Genomic DNA, 24,668 nt, shown 5'->3' on the forward strand with positions numbered 1-24,668 from the left:
GGGCAGAAATTGCCTTTAATGGACCCCATAAAAGTTATTATTGATGGCAGCTGCGTGCAGCATCACTGTGACCTCAGCAAAAGCCTCCACCACTATCAATACTGTTGACAATTACTATTGACTAATGCAAGGCCGGGCGGGGAGGCAGAATGGACGTTCCTTCTCGTGGCTGGAAGTCGCTGTGGGTTACTTTGCATTCCACCTTTGGTAAGGATCTCAGAGAACTTGGTCACATATTTGAGAATCCAGCACTTACTGATTCAAGTGGAGCTGGGCAAAGCACTCAGATTATAGGATTGGGGAGATCTGACTTCCCACCCTGGCTAAGCTGACCTGCTGACTTAACCACCCACATAGTTTCTGCCAAGTCAGCCGACCTTTGTGGAGCCTCAGTTTTCCCATCTGGGAGATGGGAATGCCATGGCATCGTCATGAGGATTAATGGCAATCGCAAGTGAGCAGTGGCTTGACACAAGCAGGCCCTCAGTGTGGCTCCCCTGTACTCCCAAAGAGCAGCCACACAGTGAGGGGCTGGCCAGTGCACCCAGTGTGACAGAGCCCTGTTCTGGTAGTAAGACCTGAGTTCTCGTCAAAGAAGAAGAACTGGGGCTGGAGAGGAATGCAAGACAAAGAGAGGAGGGCAGGAGAGGAAGATAGAGATGAGAGGGCCAGGGAGAAGGGAGGGAGAGCAGCCAGGACAGAACCAGACTCCTGCGAAGGGCCTGGCTCCAGCTCTTTCCATCATCACCTCCCGGGTCCCTCAGCTGCAAGTTGGAGAGACAACGGTGTGAACAAGAATGCTGTCGACCTCCTCTGCAGATAAAAGGGAGTCATTCCTATGGCACATGCACTGCCAGTACGATTTCGTGTCACTAGCTGGACCCAAGTAGGACACAGCTGTGAGTATAGCTTCCCACCTCTGGGCAGGTGGACAGGAACATGGGCATCTGTGGGTGTCTGGGCTCGAGGAGTCTGGGCCTGAAGGGGCTGTGGAGGCCAGGGGGTCTTTGTGAGGCTCATATGCCCACCTTCACCTGCTTGTCTGCCCTGAGTACAGCGAGGACTAAGGGCTGCAGCCAGTATCGAAACGAACGATCAGAAGGAGGAGGCGGCCTGGCCAGAGGAAGCAGGCAGCCATTTCCCGTCCCTGTTATCAAAGGCTGAAGCTTTTCAGGCTCCTCGACTCTGTCATTATCACCCAACAGAGGCTTAATTCGGTTGTAATTCAGCTCTCAGGGAATACACAATAATGTGGGCGGCGTGCACCTCACTCTGTCATGACTTTGTGGAAAAATGATCATTTGTCACCTTGGCAAGAAGCCTTCAAAAGGACAAACAACCTTAGCCTTTTGCTGCAGAGGGAATGCACTGGCACCAGGACTATGAGAAGAAAGATTCTGGAGCCATACAGACCTGAGTTCAAATCCTATCTTGCTAGCTGTGTGACTGGCAGGTATCTTAATCCCTTGGTGCAGTTTCCTTATTCTGTGCAAAGGGGATTAAAAAAACCTACTTCAAAGGGGCTTTGTGGTGGGGGGAGTGATGAAATAGGAGAACTAGAGCACCAGCACTGTGCTTGGGGTCTACCATTCAGCAGCAGCTGCTCACTGACAGTGTCACTACTATCCTTTCCTTCTTGTGCACCTTCATCTGAATGTAAGCACCTCGGGTCCCAGAACCCCACATCCAGAAAGGCCTGCAGGTCATCCAGCCCAGTTATTCCCAAAGGTGTTCATCCGAACACTGAACCCATCAGACACTCTGAGAACAAAGGGTTCCATGCTCCAATCAACTGGGGGAATGCGGCCTCTATCGCTCCTTGGTGGTTTACCCATTAGCATGCACATTTTAAAAGATTAAAGGCTCTGACAAGTCCTGCAGTAACGAAATTGGTTTGAATTCATTCAACGTAGTGTTTCTCACATTATTTTACCACAGAGTGCTTTCTTACTGTCATCCCCTCACCAACCTAAGCACTACTAACATTCTAAGATACAGGAAATGCAGATTTGGTTGAAACTGCTTATTTTATAGTTGAAGAAATGGAGGTCCAGAGAAAGGATCCAACTTATCCAGTGGCACACCCCAGGGCAGTGAGGGAACTGAGGTTTCCAGCCTCCTAATCAGAGACCATTTTCTCTGTACAGGCCTTACACATCAAGTCCCTGCTCTGGTTCAGCGCATGGTGGGAGTGGTGGGAGAAGGGGCTGCTGGCTTGGCTTGGGCCTTAATGAGAAGGTGGATGAAGGACAGTGGATGGCTTATCATTGCAGAGGGGGGTATCTCCTTCAGGTACTTAGGTCACTGGCCCACTCACAGGGCTGGTTGGGGGCCAAGGGAGGGAGACAATGCCAAGCCAGCATCTAGCCCTCAGACAGGTGCACAGTTTCCCTAGGAAACCTCCAAGCTCTCCGGGAGAGATGGTGGAATGGGTATTTGGAACTCTGCTGTACCTGACTCTTTCGGGAAGTAAATTTCCCACCTGACTCTGACTTTCCCTGGGCTCCTGCATGACTCCAAATCTGGGATTGTGCTATGCCTAACCCAGCTAGAGCCTCCTTTTCAAAGAATAAACTGCCTTAACTTTCGCCTCTGACATGGTACCCACCCTGAGTCTGGGGGATCCTGGACAGCGATCACCAAGAGCCTGCATTTGGAGCTGGAAACCAGTAGGGGGCACCGGTGCCTGGCTTGGCCCAGTTTTCACTCACATTGCCCTTCTCACTCTGGTAAAGGAGCACCAGCAGACCCCTCTCATCAGACTTCTGAGAAACAAAAGCCCTCTCCTCCCCTGGGCAGAGAGGCTGTCCCTGGTCTCTGCCACCCCCACAGGACTTGGTTGCTAGACCCAGCAGGTGGCTCCTCAGTTCTGCCCTGTGTCCACAGAACTGCCTGGAGCATGGCGGGGAACAAAGCCCCAGAGAAGGGAGATTGCTTGAGTAGCGCCCCGCAGGGCTGTGTCTAACCCTAGAGCTCCTCGGACACCTGTTAACAAGGTCCCAAAAGGAAGGAGGCAAATTCTGAAACCAGGTTCCCTTCCTTTCACCTGAAAAAGGAGGCATGTGAACTAGCTGCCTTCTTTTCCCACAGCATCACTCGGGCTTTGGAAGAAGGGCTGCAGGGTGAGACGGGGCTAGAGTCCACAGCCTGTGTGTCCTCAGATCTGCAGCTGAGATCAAGGGAAAGCAGGAGTAACCCCTCAAGTTTTGTGACCCTGATGTGACAGATTCTGTTGAAGGCCGTGCTTTGACCAGCATAAGACCCTGGGGCAGGGTGCACCTGTGGCAACTGCCCAGGACCGAGGAGCCCCTGGAGGCTGAAGACTGAGCAGAATTCGGGCAGGACCAGATATGGCTGACATGACGGACAACAAGCCACCGGGGACTGGTTACCGCTGCTCCCCCATACAGAGGCACCTTGCAAGTAACCACCCCGGGCCTTAGGCTCCCCCTGATCTGAAAATGAAGAACAGCGACCCAGTCTCTGGCGTGTCACCAGCGGGTGGGTATTTCATGTGACTGTGCAGAGGCTCTAACTTCTGACCCCTGAGAGCAAAGCAATCTTTCACCAATGTCACCCAAGCCCCCGCAATAGAGCAGAAAATCAATATCGTCATGAAAAGCCTGGCCTCAAGATCCAGGCGCCTGGCATGGGGCACGCAGGCCACTCACCAGTCTCGGTGTTCTCGTGCTCCGTGTCGGTGAGCGTGAGGTTGGAGTTGGCTCGGCTGGACAGGCAGGAGCTGCGCCCCGATCGTGTGCTCCGGCCCCACAGCCGCACGGGGTGCTCGGGGGACAGCACGGTGTCGGCCTCCATGTCAGCGTCGGAGCTGGCCCCCATGGAGTAGCCGCAGTGTGGGAGGCCTATGTCTGTCCGGTACAGGGTCCCATGAGGGGGTGTCACCTCTCCCAGCCCCAGCTCCCGCAGGCTGAAGTTGGCTCCTGGGAGGAAAGGCAGATGAACTTGGTTAGGGTCATCCCGCCAGAAACCGGACCCCTCAACACGGATTCACTGTTGTCTTTGGAGCTGGTACGGTGTTCCCCGCACAGGTCTCTCTGCCTAAATGGCTTCTCTGCCCCTCCCCCATCAGCCCAACCCCTCCCCATCCTTTAAGGCCTACCTCGCACAGCACCTCCCTTGTGAAGTCGCCCCTAACACCTACACCTTGCGAGGCAGTCATTGCTTCTTGCAGTCAAGCTCCCTCCAAGAGGCCTTGGCCCCAGGCGTCCCACACAGTAGGGTCATGGGCCTGACCCTTCCGCTGCTGCTGCCCACAGTGGATACAGAGACCATGTCAGACTCATTCCTAAATGCCCCTGCCCAGCACTCAGTACGGGCTCAAGAGATGTCTGTTAAACTGATGTCCAGTCCAGGGAGGACCTGGCAGAAAGCTGCACTCCTGAGGAGGGCAGATGTCTAGTTGAGGGGATGCAGATGGCTGCCCTGGGACCCAAAGGTCCTTTCTGCCAGGCCAGGAAAGCCTGGAGCATGACAAGGAAGATGGGCACTGGCAGAGAAAAGTGGGCCTCACGCAGGCCATGGGATCTGCCTTCCGCTTCCTCAAGCCATGTGGGGCTGGGACTGTGGCAGGAATCTGAAGGCTTTGGAGTAATCCGGGGAACCCAGTGCACAGCCAGAGCTGGGCTGCTGAGAGGACTGGAGGGCTCAGGAAGGCCTGGAGATGTCCAGGACTGAGGCCAGGGAAGACACAGGTGAGGGGAGTTCACCCGGCGATTTGTATTTGAGTAACATTTCCCCTTCCATGGGAAACACAGCGTCCATGTTACATCTGAATGTTCATTCAATGTCCATTCAAGGACAGCTTCTCCCATATTTCTAATATTCCCATGAGTATTTTGGGGATGAGAAAGAGGGGTGAACAAAGGCACCAACAGTCATATCCCAATTAAACCAATGATCTGGGAAATGGCCTTCTAATCAGGTAGCACTCACATCCAAACCAATTCCAGCTGGCTGTGGCCTTCAGCAACACACAATGAGTAGGGTGTGGTGCCAGATTTCATAGCAAGTGGGGCAGATACAACCAAAACCATGATTAAGGATTGAAGTCCAAAGTGGGGAGATCCACGGAGAATGTCCTGGGAACACGGAGGCAGAGAGCGGGCGCTCAGAGAGGTCTGCTGATGAAAGTGAACTTGGAGAACAGAGGAAGAAGAGATGTTCAGACTTGGAAGGATTCCTATAACCAGGGCGAGGGCTGAATAGGGAAGTCTTCAAAGGCAAGTGAGTAGGTCTCCTCCCCTGGTCATGGAGGGGACCTGCCAGAGAGGGAGGAGGGGGAGCCAGCTGGGAGAGCTCTGCCCATAGTCACGGGGATCACTCTGCAAATCAGCTCTGTGCTCCGGAGGGTCCCAGGAGGCTCTGGGAGCAGCACCTCTGTCCTGGCACAGAGTGGGTGCTCAGTGCAAGTTGTAAGAAAAGAGACACAAAGTCTGGCAGGACGTTGGTGAATGGATAGAGAGGGAAGGAGGGGAGCAGACACCACCTGGGCTGCTACTGAAATGAGAGCTACAGTGGGACGACGGGTGCCCCAAGCCTGGAGCTCAGGTGGTCCATGCTGCTGCAGCCTTAATGTGAGGCTATAGTCATGGAACCGTTCTATATGGTGCATACTGCAATTGATGCCCGAGCCTCCTCCTGCCCTCTGCCCGCTGCCTCTGCTCTGTTACTCCAGCCCCTTCCTTAGAAACAATGCCCATCCTCCCCGTGATACAGCAGAGCAGGGACCACCAGGCTCTGCTCAGTGGCCAGGCAGACACTCAGGATTGGTCAGGGCAGGGGTCAGACGGCGTTAAATATTCTGAATATCCCGCTATGGGCCCTTCGCTCCCTTTGTGTTCTCCTTGTAAGTAGAAGAAACTTGCAATTGGGTCCTAAATCCCCTCAGTCTGCATCCCACTCTCTCTGCACACCATTCGCTCTGCTTGCCCCATTTACCTCTCACTGCTCTCCCTTCTCCTCCCGTCTCGTTCCCCTCCCTAACCCCAGCTCATATTCCTGCCTTGATGGGCTGGCCCTCTCAAGGGAGGCCAGTCACACATCAGAACAATGTGAAATAAACAGCCCAGGCTGCATCCATTTCCATGTGGCTTGCTTGCCCTCCATGCCCTTTTAGGCAGCTAGACTCAGCAGGAGTATGAATGAGCTGAGACATCTCATGAGGGCTGACTCTAAAGGCTCCCTGATCCCTGTGAGCCAGCCTAACATCCTCCCCGCCACCTCCCGAGGTGGGAGTTTAGGAAATTTAGTTCATCAGATGTGAGAAGTCCTTATGATCTGTTCACTTTACATCCTTTTGGCCTCTGTCCTGAGATCCCAGGCACGGGTAGACGTACTACCCCTCTCAACATCAAGTTGTGCCATCTGGGGTTGGATCAATCACCTGAGCCTCAAAGTTCTCTTTAGAATGGAGACAATAACCTAGGATCTGCTACCCTCACAGAATTTTTAAGGATCTAGGGAGGTAATGGATAGGGAAGTACTTTGTCGAGTGCCATGGTCATGCCTGCCTGTGAGATGGGGATGCTTCTGACTTATTATTGATAAAGATGAGGGGGCTCCTCCATGCAAACTCATGTGCTAGGGTGACTCGTAGGCCAAACGGGGCTGGTCGGGGTTGGCTGAGCTCTAGCAAGCACAAGCAGAAGAGAGCTGGAAGAAAGCTTTGATACCAGTTTGTCCCTTCCCCTCCTTGAGACCCAGAGTGGGCAATTAATGGTAGGCGGTCTTTATGAAGCATCTGCTCCATGCCAGGCACTATGTCAAGGGCTTTAATTACAATCCTCATTAATCCTCATGAGCACAAACTATTAGGAGGCTTCACGGGTAACCCACTGCCCAGGTGAGGAAGCTGAGGCTAGTCAAAAGGGCAGATCCAGTATCCAAATCCAGATCTGTCACTTGCCAGTCTGAGCTCTAAACCATAAACCAGACAAGAGTTGAAGACCTTTCCTCTTTCAAGCCTTAGAGGCAGCCTTCCTGACAGGTCGGCTCTCACGTAATTTGGTCCTATGGAAGAGGCCGGTTGCGTGCCAGGCTCTCAGAGGGGCTGTGTGTACGTGAGACCAGTTCCTCTTACCTCTGAGATCTGGGGCAAATGATTCAGCCTGGCATTGTTGTAAGGATTAGGTAACAATGCCAAAACAGATCTAAACTACACAGCACACAGCCTGGCTAATCCTGGCTGGAGAGGGAGCAGGTGGAGCAGAATCGGCCATTGGTAGCAGCCGGTCAGGCATCAGAGAAGGCTCACAGCTCTTTCAGCAGAAGAATAGCAATCACTGATGCACCAGGGTAGGGAAGAAATACCACGGTGCTCCTGGGGATGATGAGTGGGTCTGCAGGGCTGGAGCCCTAGTGGGAGGGTGTGGAGAGGTAGGGGATGAAAGAGTACAGGGAGAAAAACGGATGGGGGAAATTCCCTTATGCCAGGTAAAGGAGCTCAGATTGAGGGCAATGGGGAGTCATTGCCGACTTCACTCTAGCTGCAGTGCACAGAATGGCCCAAAGCGGGCAGTACCAGGTGAAAGGGGTGGTGGTCAACCCTCCCGGAGAGATGACAGTGGTCTGAACTGGGACACTTGGCTGAGGGTGTGAAGAAGAGGGACGGATTTGAAAGGTATTTGGGACAGGCTTTGGTGACTACTATACTCAGGAAGTGAAGGAGAGGAGACAGGTGCCAGGATGTTAGGTCTGTCTCAGGAACGTGTTCCTCCCAAGGTTAGGACAGTGCTTGCTGCAAGGAAGGCGATTCTTTTGTTGAATGGATAGGATACATACATGTATCCATGTATGTACTTGATGTCTGCTTACCACTTCCACCACGCCGCTCTTCAGCAGCGGGAGACGACTCCAGCCCATCTAACAGGTGAGGACTGAGGCCCGAAGAGCCGGTGGCAGGTGCCGAACTCAACCCCTGCTCCTTACCACCTCTTTATGCCAACAGCGTGAAGATGAACAAGCTAAGAATGAGTTACCGGCAGGCTCTGACCAGATCCAGGAGCCGAAGGAGCCGAGGCCCGGCGCTGGCCTGCGTCCCGCCCTCCCGCCTGCTCACGTGCCCGCGTGCCCACGCGTCCACGCGCCCAGGTGCACACCTGCCCCCGTCCCCGCCCCTGTCGCCCTCACCTGCGCGGCAGAACTCCTCGGCCTCCTGCGGCACCATGTCCTTGACGCGGCCGCCATAGGCCAGGCGGGCATCCTGGTCATAGGCCTTCAGGGTCTCGCTGGAGCTGTAGGACTTCTGTGGAGCTTTGCCCTCCTCGCTGTCCGCGGACGAGCTGGTGTAGCGGCGCTCGGCGTCGCGGCGCCGGGTCAGCGAGCGGTACGGCTTTCTCTCCTTCACGTCCATGGCCTCCGGCCCGCGCTCCTCCACATCCACGAACAGGGTCCTCGCGGCACTCAGGGCCGAGCGGTCTGGAGCCAGGGAACCAAAGAAAGGGCAGAAAAGGTGTGAGCTCAGGCCCCAGGAGGCAGAGGCAATACCCTGGTCTGTCTCGCACCTGATTGGCCCTGAAAGGCTGTGGAGGAGGGACTTAAGACTCGGGGAGGGGAGGGCACCTTTCCGCTGCCACACCCATGTTAGTAGCATAGGGGCCCCTGCACCCAGGGCCTTTGATGATGAATCTGGTCCCCTTCTGCGGCTCTGCCCGTCCACTATGAAGACACCTCAGCCTCTGCCTGCCCACCACGAGGACACCTCAGCCTCTCTTCCAGCGATGGGTATCAAGGAAGTCAACAAAAAAGACCAGAGCACACTGATTTCCATAATCTCTCTACATAGTAATCATGTATTTGTTCCCAACATGTCCCCAACCGGGACAGGGCCTGACACAGAGCAGAGGCTACTTAAGAATTTATGAAACGAATGACCATACTTAGGCACTGGGGTGAGCACTTAGCATGTATCTCTTCCCTACCAAGATCCCAAAGGCCCTCTCCAGGGCAAGGCTCAGCCTGCACTCCAGAACAAACTCTGTTCATCTCGTTAAAGAACTCTCTTGACCCATTCAGATGGGTCCAAATGTCCTAACCTGGAAAGCCGTTTACTCAGCCAAAGAATGTCTGATGTTATCACTTGGTGTCTTTGGGATTTATCATGGATCCCAAGTGTCTACTGTAGACTTCCTTCTACATGTTTTCCATTATACTAAAAGAGTGCAAACATTTGTGATTTTATTGGTGCCCCATAATAACCATAAAGTGCATAAGACAACTATTTTCATTCCCATTTTATACATGGGGCAACAGTGACCCAGAGCCAAGGCCACAGGGTGCATTAGTAACCAAGCCAACATTAGTAGACCGACCATGCCATGGGTTGCAACTAGAGCCAATCAAGATGTAGAAGTGATACTTTTGGAGACCTAGTTCTCAAAATACCCCTGGAAATCATTTCTGGGACAAAGAGCCTGAGCCAGGATCCACAGAAATCAAATCACCTTACTGGGACCCAAACTGAGGGTTCTGAGCTCTGGTTTCTTAACATTCGGCTTCCCGGCACTGGCCGACAAGATGACAGTTGGTCCTCTGAATGCCTGAGGGGCAGGGCTGGGCAGAAGACCAGTGATAATACTCCCTATGCCAGGATGTGTAAAACCTTTTGCCTGCAATCCATAGTTTGAAAAGCATCTTATAATGTGACTGGATATATATACTTATGTACATGAATGTGTGTGTTTATATGTATAAAATGGAAATAAGATTCACAAAACTGAAGTTCCTACATGATGAACAATGTACTCTGATATTTCCTATTTCATTCTCTTTTGCTTTTTTTTTTAAAAAAGGCTGATTATAACTCCCTAAATTGACCGAATCCTAGCTTTTGACCCAAAGCACTGTTCTGGTGTAATTTGGTTGAGGATGTATGGTGACTGTCACCTAGCCTCTGTGCCCTCTGGCCCTTCACCTCCAACCCATCCCCATGACTGACTATAATGGTGATGATATTATAGAGTAAGCAGGAAAGTAAGGTTAGCCATGGTTAATACCAATGACTAATAATTTGTAATATTAACAATGGTTTTACAATAAGAGCCAATATACTGTTATTAGTAGCAGCTGAGTAGTGAGTACTTACTTTCATTAATGTTCTAACAATATTTTAATCCTTACTTCAATTATGTAATATAGGTACTATGCTTATCTACGAATTACAGATGGGAAATTGGGAGTTTAAGTATACTGCCCAAAGTTACGTGGCTTCTGATTGGTGGAGCCATCATCCTAACCGAGGGGTTGAATTTGGCACATGGGTACAACCACTCGATGATATTGGCTCTGTAGGTTATGCCAGATGAGAAATCTCCCATGCCCAGATCATTCCACTGCTCTGCTTACACCTCCATAGCAGCTCTGTGGAGGCTCCAGGATAAATTCCAGTCTCCTGATCAAAATGGAAGGCCATTGTTTGATCTGGGCCAATGCACTTCCTTCTCAGTGAGCCACCTGCAGCTTTCCTGGACAGTAATTCTTTGGCCTCTCTACCTCTGTGCACATTGATTTATCATTGCACGTCCAGCCAGCAGGATGGTCTGTGTTTGTGTCTGCCTCTGCCCTTGACTGCAGCTCCTCGAGGACAGGCCTGGCGTCCACAGAGCTCATGAAATGCGTGCTGAATGAATGAAAGAATACAATTACGGCAGCTACTATTTTACTTCTTACCAATCATCAGGTGGTATAAAATTCTGGTAGTTTGATTTAGATATATCTAAAATGGAATTAAAGGCAATGCTTAGATGCATGTTTTTAAAATTCCAAAGGAAGTCTGTATTTGAAATATGCACACCTCTTACTCAGGAGCTGTGTGACCCAGGACAAGTTATCTAACCTCGCTGTGCTTCAGTTTCCTCATCTGTAGGACAGTAGTACCAACCTCTTGGGGTTGTTCTGAGGATGAACTGAGTTAATACACATCCCTGGTATATATGAGTCCCTGATACCCAATGGGTGCTCAAAAAATGTTAGCCATTACTATCCTCAGAAAAAAACCACATTTTATTTTTAAAAGGCCCACTTTAGAAGGCTCCAGCTAAGTGTCAGTTATAATTGGAGAAGGAATATCCCTGCAGAAACATATGTTAATAAGGCCAAGACACGTTTTAGGCTGTTAAATTGGTGGACGACTATGTCTTCTTATCAGCGTGAGCCTGTTGACCCAAGGCACTGGCTTCGAGGCAGAGGCTGAGTGACTACGAATTATTAGGAACACAGCCCTGAAACCCACGGCTTCCCTGTCACAAAGCAGCGGCAGGGAGAGCACGTGCCTTGCTCCCATTCCCTGCTTATTTTTTTTCTATTTTAGGCTTAGTATAGTAATTCAGTAAATAGGTGTTTTTTTTTTTTAAGAGAAGGAGGTTGGTCATGGTTCACACTGGGCTCAACATTTAACAGAGGAGGAAGAAGCTGGGACATAAGAAGTGACAGTGGAGAAGAGCTCCCCTTGGAACGAGGGTCCACAGTCCAGGGACTCAGAGACCTAGCAGGTAGATGGAGGAATGAGGGCCTGGCTGGGATCCCCCCCGCCAACTGCGACCCTCCTCCATGGGCTGGGCAGCAGAGGCACCTCGTAAACCTGTCAGTCCCTCCTAACCTGCTGACCAGGGGTTCCCTACCACCCCTAAATCCATTAGCATGACCTTCCTGACCCTTCCTCTGCTCCTTCTCAGAGCCGGCAGAGCACTTGGCTTCTACCAGGTCTGTTTCTGTCCTTCAGACCTGCCAGCTATTTCTCAGACACCCTCCATCTGGATGTCACTGAGCCTCCACATCCCTGCTTCGCTGGGTTCACCCGAGGGCAGCACCTGAGAGAGATGTGGCAGGAGGGTGTAGGCGAGAGGGGGCAGTGCTGGTTCCCTGCTCTCTCCCTGCTTTGTAGTCCTTTGTCTGCTCATTAGACCCCTCTTCCAGGCCTCTTTCAATATCCTTCCCTGCCCTCACTCGTCCAGGCCCGGGGAGGGTTGGGGGGCAGCGGTGGTCCCCGTTTCCTGCCGCTGCTAGCTCTAGACCTTGGGTTTTCACCATAGTGGCTTGCTCTCCTCACCTACCCACACCTCTGTCCCTTCATTAACGTGTATTCATTTAAAGCATCTGGAGCGAATCTTGTTTCCTGGGGGATCCTGACCCCTGGCTATTGGGATGACTTTCAGTTATCATCGGGACCGCTTCCTGGGGCTTACCGTAGGCCAGACACTTGCATTAGGGCGAAGTGCTGGCATTAGGTGATCTCACTGAGTTCCCACCATCCCACTCTAGTGGTCCCTCTTAACGATAAAGAGAACCTGAGGTTTAAAGAAGGTAAGTGAGTGGCTTAAACTCACACAGTCAAGAAGTGGGTTGAGGGCTGGATCCATCCGTATCCAGACCTCCCTTCACAGCCCTCCACCACGTACAGTAACAGAATGAGCTCCACTGCCCTTCTCCAGACAACCCCTGGCAATGGGGCTCTGGCACGTTAGGAACTGACTTTGTTAGATGCTTCATAAACTATAACGTTCCTTCTATCTGTAGGCGTACGGGATTGGAGAAGAACTACTCTCGGTGCCACCATCATCCTCATTATTGATGTGTTGTTAATTCTGATGCACAAATGCTGTAACTGCACACACGTAACATGTGTGAGACTCTGGCCTGCTCCTGAGGCGTGGCTGGCTGAAACTCTTCTCTGGGTGAAACCCCCGAGCTCCGCGAAGGTGCCTTCGGAGAGGAGTCGCAGACAGACCTGCGCTGGGCACTGGGCCCGGAGACGAGCAGGACGGGAGCTCTCTCTCCGGGGTGTCCGCCACAGCAGGGCAACCGTGGGTGATTTGACGAGCATGGCCTGTAGTCTCACACCCTCCTCCTGATGCAGACACGGGTGTCATTCTTGGCTCCTCTCTGGGGAAGGAGAGCGGGCCCCGGACAGGAGAAGGGAAGAAGCACGGCTGCCTCGAGCCCTGCACCCAATACGTTCCACACACCCCCGTAAGAGCTCTGGTCACTTACCATTTCAGAGAGCAGGCTGCATGCCCTGGGTGGGTGGTCAAGTTCACACAGCCAGTAGGTGATGCTAAAATCTACATTTTGGCTTTTTTCTTTTACATGGAGCTGGGCTCTGATAGACCTAGAAGGTCTGAACAGGTCCGTGAATGTGGGGAGACCTGGGGGACCCGGGATGGGGATGGCGACGGGGGGATGATCTCAGATAGGAAAAGAGGTAATCACAATAAAACCACCACCGTTGATCAAACCCCTACTCATGTGCCAGCTGTTTTGTGCCTATGATTCCTAATCCCTACAACAATTATCTGGGTTAGATAGATCCTCTTTTATATTTTCTCTTATTTACTCGTATTATACAAATGAGATAATGAGCTTAAAGAGATGAAGGGACTTGCTCTAGATCCCGTGGCTTCCAAATGTCAGGGCCTAGATTTGAACCAGAAGAAAAGATTTAAGCCTTATGAAATGTACTATATACCTCATAATAGAAGTTGACTCATGTTGTAAGGAATGGCTAAGTTCCTTTCTGTCCTCAGTGCTGCAGAAGATGTGCAGAGGTAACACACCGGACTCCCTGTTCCCTCTCTCCCTTGCCCCCTTCTCCTACCCTGCCTCTTCTCTCCAACACTGAGTTTCCACCCTGCTGGGCCAGATCTTGGGTGAGGCATCCGTGGACAAGACAAATGAGCTTCCTACTTCTTGGAGCTTCTAGAACAGGGGCAAATCAAACAGGGGAGAGACAGGAGAAGGACCACAGGGGCTCCTAACCTAGGTCAGATGGGCTAAAGATAGAGGGAAGATCAGGGATCACTGGCCAGAGAAAGAGACATCTTAACTATGACCCCAAAATGGCAAGTCGAAGTGAGATAGGCCAGACCGTTTGGAGGAAAAGAGAGAAAAGAAATCTAGATCTGACTTTCCATTTTCTCTGACCTACAGTCAAAATACGTTTCACCATCCAGAAAACACGTACTTGTACGGATTTCGAACTAAAACGAGCATTTCAGAAACTATGTCTAATCACTCCTCAAGGATAGCACCTGACACTTTCTATTTTATTCTTCTCCACTAAAATAGGATTATGGATGGGTTGCCAACCTCTCGTTGGAAAAGCACCGCTCTGCTCACAGCTTGGATGGAGGCTGGAGGTACAAGAGAACTGCGGCCAGGGAGAGACCCAGTTATCCCCTGAATCCAGCCTCGAGGGAGAGGGAAGCCGTTGCTGAGAAAGCCTGGGAGGGGAGCATGATCAGCCTGGTGGGGGACAAAAGCAATTTCCATGACCAGTCGTCATCTCAGTGACAGGAGAATGCAAAGGAGTGTGTGGCAGAGAGCCTGGATGGGAGGTCCCAGGGGAGCGTGTCCTCCAGCTGGGTTTCAGAGGCCCGGATGGGGCCAGGGCCAGGAGCAGGCCTGGAAGAATGGCACAGGCGCTGGGCCTGCGAGACAAGGCGAGATGGGGGAAAACAAAGCTTTTGGTATGTGTGGGGAAACTCAATAAGCAACGTTGGGCCCATCACGTCGGCTCCAGCAGTATTTATGAGAGGCAGGGGCCCAGAGCACTGGCAGAGAGACTGGAACAGACGGAGAGCACTGCTGGGTAACCTCTCCCCCCACCTCCCCACCACCGCCGCCCAAGCCCTCGGGGGAAACGGGTGCTGTTACCACCCTGGGTCCCCCCGCCCCCGCCCCCCCCCCCCGCCGCCACACACACCTAGAAACAGCCAGAGACGGACCAGGAAATTGACTGAATTCCTACTGGACTGAAGTTTTATAAGTTTTCCTGAACATAAGCCTGTGGTGATATTTTTAGTTCTTTGTGTGTCAAGAAGGGCCCATAATTATTTCAGAGCGAAAATGTGTTCTACAAAATAGAAGTCCCGGGCATTATCTGTTTGCGTATGTGTGCACAAAATCATCACAAGTTTTTACTTTCCTTAGTCCTTCAGAGTTGGGTCTTGCGAGGCCTCTGTTTTAAACTCTGGTGACGTGTGTGATATGAAGGTGGACGCCAGAGGTGGGGGGGCATCAATGCTGTGTTGTGCTACGTGCACACCGGAGGACGAGGCACGATCATCCCCACTTGACAGATGGGAAACGGAAGCCCAGAGTAGCGGAGCGATGCCCAAGTTCACACAATATGCCAAGACCGGAATCTGGGAACCCTGGTTCCAAGTCTGTGCTTTCGGTTTTGGTACCCCAAGCACATTTCTCTGGCCCTGTGGCTTTAGGGAAGAACTTGCTCTTCCAAACAGTGATAGTGATTACATTAATGGTGGCTCAGGGCATGGTCTTCATAGCATGACCTCATTTTATCCTCACCATACGCCCCAAACCACCTTATTTTTTACACATGAGAAATCCGGGATTCCGAGAGGTCAAGGGCCTTGCCCAGAGGGCCACAGCAAGGAGGTGGCAGAGTCAGGATTCAAACCTGGGTCTACATGACCCCAGGGCTCAAGCCGTTAGTTAAAATCTCTACCATTTCCCACCTAGGTCATCTCTTATTTTAATGTCTTTAGATTTTCTATTTGCTTTTTCACTGTGTTTTGTTAGCAGTATTAATTCCTTTGATGAAGCCAATTCACCCCTCACCTGGGGTTTTTGGGAGGACTGCTTTTATACCTCCCTCTCAAAGTGGCCCCGGGATAGCACTGTGGGCCAGAAAAAAGGGCTTTCTTGGGAACCTGGTGGAATGTGGCCATGTGCTTAGCTCAGCTACTGGGACACCCCTAATCAGCGGCTGGCAAGCAGGTGACAGATGGTACCACTGCTTACATGGGCCATCTCGCTCTTCTGTTGGAAGGCTTGTCACAGGCCGGGAATCGAAGCCCAGGCGGCTGCTGTATGGGCACCGTCCTCTGATCCTCAGCTCAGAGAGCTCCCACCCGAGCTGTCTAGATGCCCCCAAAAGGGCTGAGCATGCTCAGGACCTGGGACACAACAGGCCCTTGACCCACAGGAGGGAGTATAAGGGCTGTGTTTTCCAGATTCTTCTACCCAGATTCTTCCCCTCCCTGAAGCTACTCACCAGCCAATGATTCCCCTTTATAAATGGGGACGTCTTAGAGTCAGAAAAGGTGGCATTTACTATCTTAAGATTGAAAGTCCCGTCAAAGGTCAGCTGGTTCATGCCCCTTTGGATGCCCGTATCCCTTCCATGTGCCCAAGTCACACCACCTCCAAAGTTGGGCACTTCACTGCCTCCAGAGAAAGCTTTGAGCCAAAGCTTCTTTTGGCTTCCTTCCAAAGGCCTCAGCTCGACTCCTTGGGGTCCCAGGAAAGAAGTCCAGTGCCTTTATCCCAGCAAAAGCCCTTCCAGAAGATGGGCTTGTCTGTGTATCCTTGGGTCTTCTTATCAGGCTGAAGATCTCACCTAAGGTTTTCAAGCCCTCACCTTCCCAGTGACCTTTCCTGGGGCTCATCCAGCCTCCTTCCCTCTTTCCCATCCCACAAGGCTTTTGAAGGGTGAGGTTTGGTGACAAGGCGTTGGGTCAGACACGGTCAGAGAGACAGACACATCTACAGATGGTCCCAGCACAGTCAACACAAAAGAGCCCTTGAGAGAAATGCTTGGGGGCAAAGTTGGGGACAGCAGCTCAAGTGGGGGAGGCAGCAGGGCGGCCTGAAGGGGGGGATACCTGAGCCGAGGTCCAACAGCTATGCAGGGGGGGGCGGGGGACAGGAAAAGGAGTGTGCTTGCTTTCATCTACATGCCTCTCACATGGGGTGGCCCTGGGAACCTCTTGGTCCAAAAGAGAACCTCACACCTCTCTTTTGTACCCACTGGGCAGCAGGACTCCATCTGGCTTTCTAGGAAGCACACCCGCCTGGCTTCAGGGGCGCTGGCTACGTGCTGCGACTCAGCTCCTACATGGACCTTGAGAAATGGTCTGTTTGGAGCCTCAGCTCCCCCGGGAAGGGGCCTTCTCCTTCTCCCTGGAAACCGCATTCAAGGGTCAAGCCTCAAACCCAGGTTTTATTAGAGTGCTAATTCTCTGCAAAAAGTGTGCAGGGCCCTGTCCAGACTTCACATTTTCTATGGGTTTATTCTGGGAGCCCGTTATGAGATAATCAGAGGGACGGGAGAGATAGTTGTGCTGATGGATTGCACATCCCCTGCTGTGCTCAAGGCTTAACCTGTAATTACCTGGGGCTCCTGAGTTAGGCCTCCACTCTGGAGGGGAGAGCTGGAGGAGAAAACCAGCGCCACAGACAGCAGGCACTGCCTTAAAGGTTCCAGAAATAGTGAATCTCTTAGTTTTAACACTAACTCCCTCCATCCCACAGAAGCCCCCCAGATCTCTGAAGGTAGCAATGGCTTGTGCTCTCCTTAAGCTGCCCATGACTCTGTGTCCATAGAAAGGAGGAAGCTCTAAGGTGGCTGTGACCCCAGCAAGTAAAAGCCAGGACCTCAGTTTTCTCTTCTGCAAATTGGGGTGATATAGGGGTCAGGAATAAGCCATGTCTGAGGACTGCCTTTGTGTACATACACAAACATACACACATAAACACACACACACGCACACAATGGAATTCGAAGTACTCTGTCAAGGGCTCTGTGAAAGTACAATGTCAAGAGCATTACACCTTTGTAAGGTGTAATGATTGCAAAGCCCCTTGGGGAGGAGTCAAAGAGGGTCCTCACAGCTGACAAAGCTTGTTAGCAAAGGCATCCCAGAAATGGGTGCCCAGTTGCAAAGCAATGGAGAGAGAGGTCACTTTGGCAGAATTTCCCTTATATCTCAGTGTCCTCAAGCCTCAAAGAGGTGGAGGGAAAGGCCCATAATGATGGGAAAACCCTGACTGCCTGAAGCTGCCACCATTTCCAATAATTAAAGGCAGACTTAATAGATATTAGGGCCCTCTTTCCAGCAGCTGGGTGGTCAGGCAATTTTTATTTCAATAATTAGCTGCTGTTAAGTCACACAGAACTGGAGACAGATAAAGGCAGGGCCAGTCTCTCATGGAGCTAATTGTGCCCAGAGTTCTACACGCCTAATCAAGCCTTCCACTGCTCCCATCCCTTTCATCCAAGGCCTCAAAGGACCTTGCCATCGGTAATTAAGTCTCCTAAGTGCTGTAAGGAAAGGGATTCTCCTTGATGGCCTGAATGAAGAAGAGGCTGCTGGGGGGTGGGGGAGGGGAGCTGGGGCAGGCAGTCAGGTGGCTGGCCCCCAGGATGAGGACAGAGAGCAAGGAATAAGGCCCCAGTCCCGTGCCTGGGCCCTTTAAGTCTTTGGCTACTGTGTACTCTTCCACTAGGCAGGACAACCACAGACCTTCTGGCTTCACTGGCTCCCTCCTGTTGAGTCTGGCTCAACCAGCCCCAAACTAGAGACAGTCCAGATGGCCACTGAAAGCCTTTCTAAATGTATCAACCTGGACGGTCTCCGGGGGCTATATTTGTTAGACATGCCGGGTCAGGCAGAGGTAATTCAGACGCTACTCTCCTAGATTCTTAGCATTAGAGGGAACATAAAGGAGATGAGTCACCCCCGCCCCATCTGCAGCTTGGATTCCTTCTAGGAATCCACATGGACACCAGCAAGACTTTGCTTGATCTCAGATGACAGAGCACTCACTCCTAAGACATTTTATCCTGATATTCTGAGAGCCAGCTAGAATTTACTTATTTCCAGAGGCTTTCTGCTGGTCCTAACTCTGCTTTCAAACTTCACAAACAAGGCTGATCCCTTCTCACCCCCAGAGTAAGATCTCTCTTCCTCAGGCTCCAGGAAACAGTGGTAGAAAACCCAAGCTTTACATCAAAGGCACAACCCAAGAGGAAACACTCATAAACTGGACTTCACCGAAATTCAAACCTGGGCTCTGTGACAGACTCTGTCGCTCGGATGAAAAGAGCAGCTCAGAAGCAGGAGAAAATATTTGCAAACTGCATATCCAACAAAGGTCTAGCATCTAGAGTATATAAAGAATGCTCCAAACTCCACAGTAAAAAATAAACCTCAAACAACCCAATTAGAAAAACAGCCAAAAGTTATGAGCAGATACTTCACTGGGGAGGATGTGCAGATGGCAAATAAGCACATGGAAAGATGCTCAACGTCATCGGCCGTCGGGGACGCACACAACCATCAGAGGAGCTAAAATAAAAAATAGTCATAAGTCTAAATGCTGGCAAGGATGCAAAGAAACTGGAGTGCCCACACATTTCTGGTAGGAATATTAGTGAGTACAGCCCCTCTGGAAAACAGTTGGATGCTTTCTTGTGAAAATAAACATGTAATTACTGTACAACCTAGTGACTGCACCGTGAAATGAGAACTATGTTCACACAAAAACCTGTACAGTAACGGTCATAGAAGCTTTACTCATTATGGAAAAAAAAAAGCAAAACAAAACAAAAAACAAACAAACAAACAAAAAACCCCAGAATAGTCCAGACATCCTCCAAAAGGCAGAGGGTTAAATAAACAGAACACCATGGAATATTACTCATTAAGAAAAAGAAAAAGTAAAATGATACAGTGAATCTCTAGAGAACCATGCCTAGTGAAGAAAAACCAATCACAAACTGTAGGCACTGTATGATTCCATTTATGTAAAAGTTTGGCTAGGACAACACGTTAGAGGTGGAGAACAGATCAGCAGCTGCAGGGGGCGGGTAGGGATGGGACCGTGGGAGGAAGGAGGTGGGAATGGCCACAGAGGGCAGTGCGAGTGGTACTTGTGGGAAAGGAGATGCCTGCTATCTTGCCTGGACCTACTCAGTTACAAGTGATAAAATAGTACAGAAGTAAACCCACGTACACACAAATAAGTACAATTAAACCTGGGAAAATCTACATCAAATGAACAGATTGTGTCAATGTCCATAGTTTGGATGTGATATCTGCTCTCTTACTAAAGTTTTGCAAAATGTTCCTGTTGGGGGAACCGGGGTAAATGGGACCCGGAATATCTCTGTATTATTTTTTTCAACTGCATGTGAACTGCAGTTATCTTTTTAGATATCTCAATTAAAACAATAGGTTTTGGGACGCCTGGGTGGCTGAGCAGATTGAGCGTCTGCCTTTGGCTGGGGTCATGGTCCGGGGGTCCTGGAATTGAGTCCCGCGTCAGGCTCCTTGCTCAGCAGGGAGCCTGCTTCTCTTTCTGCCTGCCACTGCCCCTGCTTGTGCTCTCTCTCTCAAAAAAACAAAACAATAGGTTTTGTGAGTCCAGCAGACTTGGGTTTGAACCCTGAACCTGTTATGAACTTCTGGCGCACTCTAAACAAAGAAACTGAGACTCAGTTTCCCATCTGTGAAGGGGATAGTACACAACATCTTACTTGCTTAACTTGAGGCTTATATGAGGCAAACCATGGGAACGCTTAGTTCTGTGTGCATAAATAAGTACTCATTAAACAACACTGGTAAATGTTACATATTATACAGGAAAAAATGTTTCTCTGCCTTCTCCTAATTCCGTTCCCACTCACCTTGCTTCCACCCTTATTATCCTTTTCTGAAAGGGTTCCTTTCGGTGGATGTCACTCTGTAAAATACCAGGGTGAAAAATGGAAGACTCTGATGTGGTCCATCCTCTGGCGTCTTATTATCTCTAGCCACGCTGCCATACTTCACATGCTGTTTGGCTAATCCTTTGCCACTCCCTTCCTGTATTATGTGTTCCTCTCCCCCCATAAGGCAGCAAGCTATTCTCAGGCTCAGTCACCAATTCGCAAGCACCAACTATGTGTGGGGACAAAAGCCACCAGATGACATCACACATCTCTTACAAAGTCCTGGGAATAACCGAGGACATTAGGTGTGGTGGAAGACTGCTATGGAAAGGACACCTCCCTGTATGACACCCTTGTGCAGTCTCCCACACTGACTCTGGGTCTGGTCATTGTGCATGCATTGGCCGAGGGGCCGAGGGGACATTAGCAAATGGGACCCAGAAGCATGAAAAACCCTTGAGTTTTGGGCTTGCTTTCTCTGGCTACTTCTGGAAATCATCCATCCTGTATGGAGACCCAGGCTGGCCAGCTTGTGGCTAGAGACAGAGGGCTGAGCCTATGAGACGCCCAGAGACTGTGGCTGCATGAATGAGCCCAGAGTCAAACTGGCAGAGCCACCTAGCTCTGCCCAGCCCGGATTACTGACTCTTAGAAAGAGAAACCAGTATGTGGCCACTTGAAGCCTCTATGTTTTGCGGTGGTATGTTACATAGAATGGCTAAGTGATGCAGGTATTATTAAAGTCCCGTGTTACAGATGAGGAAACTGAGGCTGAGATTATTGAAGTACCTTAAAAAATAGGAGGAGATGTCACAAGGACAAGGATAACGTCTAAACGGTACTGTCGAGTTTATATATTTCTCCTACATTTTTGCCTGATTTAATCCACCATCCTGTACCTCTCTTTTTGCGAATGTATCAAAGTGACATTTACATTGTATTTATATTTAGTAGTTGCTCAATTACACGCTCCAGGCTGTACGGAGATAGGGATCATGTCTGCCTTGTTCAGCACCGAATCTCAAACTGTGAGCCTTGCAAACAGTGGGCACTTAATAAGTAATGACTGACTGAGTGAACAAACACGTCTGAGCAACTATGCCCTCCCTGGTCCTATATTCGATGGAGGACTGATATTCACAGAGGTGAAGCGCTTTGTTGAAGGTCACACAGTTAGCAACAGGCAGGGCTCACAGGCAAGCCTAGCTCTTTCGATTTAGTGCTAAGGTCTGCCTCAAATTCTCTGTGCATCCCAAGGGTGAGACAGACAAGGAAATGAGTAACTACCCCACAGTTAGGATGGAATGTTGTTGGATGAATTCCATATGTTAAAGGAATGCCAATCCCCACGCTAAGAGGACTCTGATCAAACCAAGCTTCCAGCTGGAGCAAAAATGTGTTGCAGTACGAACCCCAGTGCCTGGGATCAGAGATGCCTGCTGGCCCAACTCCCACATCAACTTGTACCATCCAGCTCCGAACACCCATGGGGCACCCCAATCAAACACAAAACCATCCAGCAAACAAAGCAACGCTGAGCAGCTCTGCCCTTGGCCCTGGGCCAGGCTGTGTGCTCCTTAGTGAGGGCCCAGCACATATTAGGGACAAGCCCCACATCCTCCTGTCCCAGGTGCCCCCTTCCCTCTCTGGGACCTTTCCCCACTGCCCATGACACAGAGATGACATTTTTGGAATGGCCTTAATCCACTCTGCCTTGGGAACCCCAGACTCCAGCTGTGGGGGGGGGGGGCACTACATTTATCTTCCCAGCCAGCACCAGGAACAGGGGAAGGACACAATGCTTGTCTGCAATTGCCAAGCTGCCTAAGCACTGCAATGGGTTCGAGATGGGCTGAGCGGAGCCTCTCCACCTTCCAGAAAGGCCCTGATCCTGTCCTCTCCATGGGTAAGCTATGGCCCTTGGTTCCCTGCTGGCTAACGTTACAGCCGGGTCAGTGCAGTCTGGCTTCTTGGGGCCAGACCCTCACTTTGTTCTCTCCATTGTTGCCCTGAATTTGGTTTCATTAAGACACTCTGCTTGTCACTCCATTAATTCTGTTTCTGCGTTGTTAACTTCAGTTAACTCTCCCAGTCTTTCGGGCTACTCCAACCAGGAGGGGGGGTACAGTGGGGAAGCCCACTCCTCTGCAGGGCTGGAATGAGAGGGTATATAGTATCTAGGACCCAGCCTGGCCTCTACGGGCCAGCACCAACCCAGACTTGTCTAGTACGGTGTTCCTAATGTAAAGTCCTTTCTCACCTCAAAAGTCACAGAAACACCGAATGCTGTGGGACAGGTGGAATGCACACCCTCACCAGCCCCAGCTTAAAGAAGAGGGCATTCCCAGGCAGACAGAAAGTTGTGCACAGCAGCTAAGAGCCAGACTGCTAGGGTTCAAATCCCAGCTCTACCACTCCCAGCTCTGTGCCTTGGGCGTGCTACTTAACCTCGTTGTGCCTCATTTATGAAGTGGTTTTAAGCAATGTCCCTACCAGACAGGGTTATTGGGTGGCCTGAATAAGTTAGTAAGTGCAAAATACTTAGAATAGGCTTAGCCCTTGGTTGTTGTTACTATTATTACTATTATATTTCATTCCAGCCTAAGTTGCAGTTCTGGATTTCTGCACCCCACTCATACTATTGCCTTTAGACAAATGCCCATGTTTGGCATTATATATTCATTCTTTTAGTCACTGAACAAATATATACTAGGAACCTACTATGTGCCCAGATCTATGCTGGCAGGCAAGGTGATAAAGGTTTTGCAGTTGTCCTAGAAAGGCAGAGAGGGTATCATTTCTGAACAGGTGTCTTCTAGTTTGAATCTCAGCCCTGCATTTATTAGGTATGAGCCAAGTCATTTGGGGCCTCATTTTCTGCATCTGGAAGATGGAGAGTTACTTATCTCCCCACCATCCTGACTCTCCCGAGGACCCCCAGGGTCGTCTGGGGGCCTAGAGAGAGAGCGAGTGGTGGGGCGTTCTCTGAGCCCCGGCCCCCTCCAGCTCTGGCTCGCAGGCGATCAGTTTCTGATGCAATGGCCAGGGCAGTCCCATGGTTCCTCAGAAACCTGAGCCCTCTTCAGAGAGAGGGTTTTAATTGGCTTAGGCTCTGTGCCCACTCCAAGGGAGCATCACAAAGCAGGGATTAGCCCCCTAAGAAGGCCAGACCCCACAGACTGGCCAAGTGGCTGGAAATCAGCCTGTCTGCCTCGACCTGCCTGAGTTGCTCCAGCTGTGGGCTGCCTTTCCTTCTCTTCCCATCCCATGAGCACAAGGAAAGGGTGCTTATTTTTTTTTTTACCTTTTTTTAAAAAAGATTTTTAAAATTTATTTGACAGAGATCACAAGTAGGCAGAGAGACAGGCAGAGTTGGGGGTGGGGGAAGCAGGCTCCCCGCTGAGCAGAGAGCCCGATGCGGGGCTCGATCCTAGGACCCTGAGATCGTGACCTGAGCTGAAGGCAGAGGCTTAACCCCCTGAGCCATCCAGGTACCCATTATTTTTTACATTTTTAAAAAGATTTTATTTATTTGGGAGAGAGAGCGAGAGAGAAAGCAGGGTGCAGGGGAGCAGAAGGCGGGGAGAGAGAGAATCTTAAGACTCCCCGCTGAGAGTATAGCCCCACACAGGGGCCCATCTCACGACCCTGAGATCAAACCAAGAGTCAGATGCTTAGCAAACGGAGCTACCCAAGCGCCCCCAGCAGAAGGATGTTTAAATCAGAGCCTTGAGCTACGAAGCAAATAGGAAAGGCCTGCAGACGATGTTCAGCAGCATCTAGAAAAGTCCAGGCTTAAAATGCACAGTTTGGGACATTGGATCTGCCTCCCCAGAGGGAGGCCCAGGGGCTACACAGAGGCGAACATAGCTCTGGGCCCTTTCTTGGATGGGGTACTTTACAGTTTATACAACACGTGACTTCTGCTCACACTCTCCAGCCCCGAGAAATAGGTTCTATATCCCGACCTCAACAGGGAAGTGTGGCAGGCGGGCAGGAATGTGGGGTTCCGGCTCAGATTCTTGGACAAGTGGTTTTGTGACCCCTGGCAAATGACAGTAACACACCAACGCTGAGTGCAAACAGCGGGCATGCCCCGGGCACCCAGCAAGGGCCCGAGGCCAAACTGTTGCCATCCTCAGATACACCAAGGCTCCAAGGAGCAAGAATTGGCCCTAAGTCCCATGGTTTCATA

The 24,668-nt window shown here is 50.8% G+C and overlaps 1 protein-coding gene across 9 annotated transcripts in view; it reads right to left on the minus strand.

Moving 5' to 3' along the window:
- TENM4 (teneurin transmembrane protein 4) overlaps nucleotides 1-24,668 on the minus strand; it is a 575,238-nt gene that overhangs the window by 368,035 nt on the left and 182,535 nt on the right. For all 9 annotated transcript variants that reach the window (XM_045071344.1, XM_045071343.1, XM_045071342.1 and 6 more), the window contains exons 4-5: nucleotides 8,149-8,436; nucleotides 3,672-3,941 (exon numbers count right to left, since the gene is read on the minus strand). In XM_045071344.1, the coding sequence (XP_044927279.1) occupies nucleotides 3,672-3,941; nucleotides 8,149-8,371 (493 nt within the window). In that variant the 5' untranslated portion in view covers nucleotides 8,372-8,436. The remainder of the gene's footprint in view (nucleotides 1-3,671; nucleotides 3,942-8,148; nucleotides 8,437-24,668) is intronic.

This window comes from Mustela putorius, unplaced genomic scaffold (assembly GCF_011764305.1).
Source record: "Mustela putorius furo isolate JIRA1106 unplaced genomic scaffold, ASM1176430v1.1 tig00003987_pilon_pilon_pilon, whole genome shotgun sequence".
In the NCBI taxonomy this organism is placed as follows: Eukaryota; Metazoa; Chordata; class Mammalia; order Carnivora; family Mustelidae; genus Mustela; species Mustela putorius.